This window comes from Mizuhopecten yessoensis, unplaced genomic scaffold (assembly GCF_002113885.1).
Source record: "Mizuhopecten yessoensis strain PY_sf001 unplaced genomic scaffold, ASM211388v2 scaffold716185, whole genome shotgun sequence".
Taxonomy (NCBI): Eukaryota; Metazoa; Mollusca; class Bivalvia; order Pectinida; family Pectinidae; genus Mizuhopecten; species Mizuhopecten yessoensis.
This window is the reverse complement of record NW_018479990.1, coordinates 43782-47972: the sequence shown is the minus strand read 5'-3', so window position 1 is coordinate 47972 and position 4191 is coordinate 43782. Positions and strand designations below refer to the sequence as shown.

General features: G+C 43.7%; 1 protein-coding gene across 3 annotated transcripts in view; it reads right to left on the bottom strand.

The window, feature by feature from the left end:
* Positions 1-3937, bottom strand: part of LOC110441997 (cAMP and cAMP-inhibited cGMP 3',5'-cyclic phosphodiesterase 10A-like) — a 4282-nt gene extending 345 nt beyond the window's left edge. Inside the window, exons 1-3 of one of the 3 annotated variants that reach the window (XM_021485372.1) lie at positions 3061-3937; positions 2067-2574; positions 23-1455 (exon numbers count right to left, since the gene is read on the bottom strand). In XM_021485372.1, coding sequence (XP_021341047.1) covers positions 49-1455; positions 2067-2574; positions 3061-3890 — 2745 coding nt within the window. In that variant the 5' untranslated portion in view covers positions 3891-3937 and the 3' untranslated portion in view covers positions 23-48. Of the gene's footprint in view, positions 1-9; positions 1456-2066; positions 2575-3060 lie in introns of those variants that run through there. The other 2 variants (XM_021485370.1, XM_021485371.1) reach the window with 2 other exon arrangements.
* Positions 3938-4191: the final 254 nt, after the last annotated feature.

The window sequence follows — 4191 nt, the reverse complement described above, 5'->3', positions numbered from 1 at the left end:
GTGTGTGTGTGTGTGTGTGTGTGTGTGTGTTTGGTGTGTGTGTGTGTGTTAATGATCACTTATGACGATCGACTGATTGCAGGACGTTTCCTTCACATTGAAAACGTTCACCCACACATCTTCTTCTTCATCGTCATCGTCTAAATCCTCGTATTCGCTGTGTTGTGCTCCTAGTTGATTCATCTGTGAAGCTGATTGAATACCCACTATTTTCTGCCACTTCCGCCTGTTGCGCAGACACCCGCAAAGGAGGTGTTTGGCACCCGGAAATATCCGCACAACTGTTCTGTATAGCGGAACGCAAATAAAGTCAATAAATTCAACTTGTTGTTTTGGAATATCATCCGAATACGCTCTGTCCATCATTGACCTCGGAACAAACCCTCGCTTCCTCTCCTCGTCGCCTTGTTCGTAAAACTCCTCGTACAGCTGATTAGTAGACGATTTATTCGTTTTCCACGGTTTTGCGATTCCACTCAAATCTCCCGCGGTCATCATCAGCTCCATTGTGAGGTTGGTGCATTGTTCGTCCTTGATGTCGAACCTATTTTCATCCAGGAGTTTCTGTAGCGTCTTCTGGTTACCGAAGTACAGCGCAAGATCCGTTGCTAGGATACACTGCCGAATGAGGCACAGCATCTGTTTGTATTTTTGGGGCGACAGAAAGGAGAAGATATCCTCTGTCTGCAGGATAGTCACGGTCTGACGGTAATGGTGTTGTTCCATCACTGACGTAGAGTACAGATTTGCCAACGGAAGTTGCAGCTTCTTGAAGAACTCGTTGTTGTAGCCACGGTGATCGACATCGTGACAAATTCCGGCGACCACCAGTCCCATTTTCTGGAACTCCGTGAAGGCGTCTGGAGCGGTTAGAATAATGCGCCATAGACAGTGAGCCACATGAAACCCATGAGGGAAGTTGTGGTAGGGTACATTTCGGTAGTTCTTTTTGACAGTTAAGATGAATTTCACGAGCTTCTCACTTTCGAATCGATTTTTTCCACTCAGATCCTCAACAATGTTTATAAACAACTTTGGTAGAATTTCCAAATTCGCCGGTGCGTAAAAATCAAACGAAAAGTAACATTTGGGGATCTCGCTTCTTCTGATTAAGGGATCGTTGAGCAGGTCGACGTACGAGGATTTTTGACATATCGTATGGTACTGTATCACCTCAATGCACGCCTTGTTCTTCACCTTCTGTCGATCCAGTGTGCTGTAAAAGTTGTTGTAGTGCAGAGCTATGGCGCAGTATGCCGTGAACATACGAAGCGCACTCTCGTCGGACGCCGTGAAGTGCTCAGACCGCGTGCTGTTCACCATCTGTATGACACCTTTCACGCAGTTCCGGTTAATGATGGGCATGCACAGAATGCTACGTGTTCTATATCCGGTCAACATATCCACTTCTTTGTTGAATCGGGGGTCTTCGTACGCATCGTGTATGTTCATTACCTGTAACGAAAATAAATTTGCCGTTGATCAATATATGAACGTACATGATTTATATTTCACCAGACATTGATTTTCATTATCAGAATTATATTCAAAACTTATTTTGACATATTTAATCCTAGAACAGATATATGTTCGTGTTCCTTTCGCGTCTTTTATATACGTCCGTCTTCCTTTTGTGTCTTTTATATATGTTGGTGTTCCTTTCGCTTCTTCAAAATAAAAGAACCAGGGCTCACGCCAAATTAGCCATTGGCTATTTTTATTGACGTAATTTTTGTAAATTCTGAATGCACTGAATACACGAAAGTAAAATGTACCTTTAGAATTTAAGATATTTGTGTTTCATATATAACTGGTATTAGTTAATTGGTTTGTATTCCTTTAATAAAAATCATATTCTTGGTATATTCGTGGTCCTGAAACATGAAATTACATCTAATGTTCATTAAAGGACGTGCCAGGTTCTGGTGATGGAGGAAAGTCTGAGTTACCGGAGAAAAAAAAACACCTGCGGCTAGTACCATTTAAAAAGCACAAAATATTATGCGACAATGTTACATTTAAAAACATATAATATGACTTCATAACATGCAAAACCTCGAACTAACCTCTGCTGTCTCGGCTACGTGACCTGCAATACCAATGCCTTTGGGGAAGCGAATCATTTCCTTCTTCTCAAACACCGGAACTCCAATGCCGGATTTTGCGCCCTCGTCAAAGTAATTTGCATATAGTTCCTCTTTCTCGTCGTCCACTAGGAAAAGAGAGCAACGGTCAGCCTTGACCAAGTCTTTTGTATGCCGCATTATCTTCGGGACGAGTTCCTCTGTTTGCGTCACACCATCAAACAATTCCTTAGTGTTCTCCAAAAGGAAGTCGATCAGGTGTTGCTGGGATATAAGCGACCTTTTGCCAATATGCTCACCTACACAAGCGGCAATCCATCCGATGGAAATATTGGCTATCTGCACGTCAGTCTCAATGAAGGGAGGATTACAATGCTTCCGTATGACCTCTACGATGGCCGGAATTTCTTTTGTTGGTAGAATCATAGGAACGCACAAGACGCTTGAATTCTCAGGTAACCCTTCGCGACAATCCGTACGTTTCTTGAATCTGAAATATACGATTTTTCAATTTAATCTAATAAAATAGAAGATATGCTAGATATTTTCACAAACTATCTATTTTCAGGTTATTTTGCAAGGACATCATCTATCTTAATGTAAAACTCTCGTCGAACATTACTCTGGCCGTACATTTTTACAGAAGCGATAGGGGCGGCGATAATCGTGTAACATGAGAAAAAGAAAAGCAACGGCCAGACCGGGGTTCGAACCCGGAACCCTCCGAACTCTTGAACGACGCTCTAACTAAGTACACTGTATTGCAGCATGACACTCCAATTGCAGCGTTCAAATACATTAACCGGAAGTAGGGGTTAACATCCCCGCGAAAATTGGAGTTTCGGGAAGGTACTTCATAAGCAAGTAAGTGCTTTAATTATATATTTTTTTGAAATAATGAACTGATAGTGTGATTTGAACGTGAAAAGCTGGACTGATGTGTAACCCTAGTCCTGACATTTTCGGAAACACTTACCTCGGATCCGTGGACATATCTGTAATCAACACTGATGTTTTCTTCTTCAGGGCCCTCCCAGCCACCGTACCTTTAAGGACACAGGGTTCCAGGTGTCCGTTCTCCAACAGGAAGTATACCTTACTGTCCAGCCCATCCTGGACGTACAACTTGTGTGAGTCCGCGTGGACGATCCGGGAGAAGATATGGCAGTAATCCTCTAGAATCCCGTGGAGCGATTCGTCCCTTTGTATGGCCGTGATCAGACCCCGACCTACGTGGCATGTGGACTTCTGGTCGAATAAACCCGAGGGCTTCCGAGTTTGAGGGCTACTTCTCTCCGTCTGAGATTCATCTTCATCTTCAATGACACCTTTCTTCTGACGTAACAGTTCCTCTAGACTGTCTAGTTCAACCGTATCGTAGATGAAATCCAGTAAGACTTGGGGATGAACCGCTAGGAATTCGTCTACTTCCTTTTCACGCAGGATTCTGTGTGCACTCCCCCATTCCTTGTTTGGGAAATGTGCGGGAAGAATCCCCGACCTAGGATCGGTTGAGAACACAGGCACTCGATTGACATTGTGGGCAGGTACCGCATCACCTTCATCACCTGCTGCCTCAGCTATACCGCTAATAGAAGAACCTTTGGCGGCATTCACAGACGAACGTTTCGAAGCCTTGTTAACGGACGAACGATTGGATGCCTGGTTGATAGACGAACGCTTTGATGCTTGATTGACGGACGATCGCCTCTTAGCCTGATTAGCCGATGAACGCTTGGAGACCTGACCTTCGGAACGCTTACCGGATTCCGACGCCGGATTGGCGGACGTAGGCGCTTTATTCATCTTTCAGACGTTGCCATGCGTGTGTATCACATTGGTGTCAGGTAGAAATCGCGCGATTGCGTAACTGCACTTATGACGTCATAGAAGCTGCATTGACCTTAAAGATATTGTGACGTCATACGATGTTGTTACTGAAAGGTGATAGGCATTGTTTGCTGATATTTACTACATCAAATATTTCAACTTAGCAGCACTATTAAGGAAACCAGTTTCGAGGTCAGAACCCAACTGTTAATCTAGCTATACATCGTTCAACCGGATATAGATAGTTGTCGGCGAAAAACATTGTCCAAACTGATAA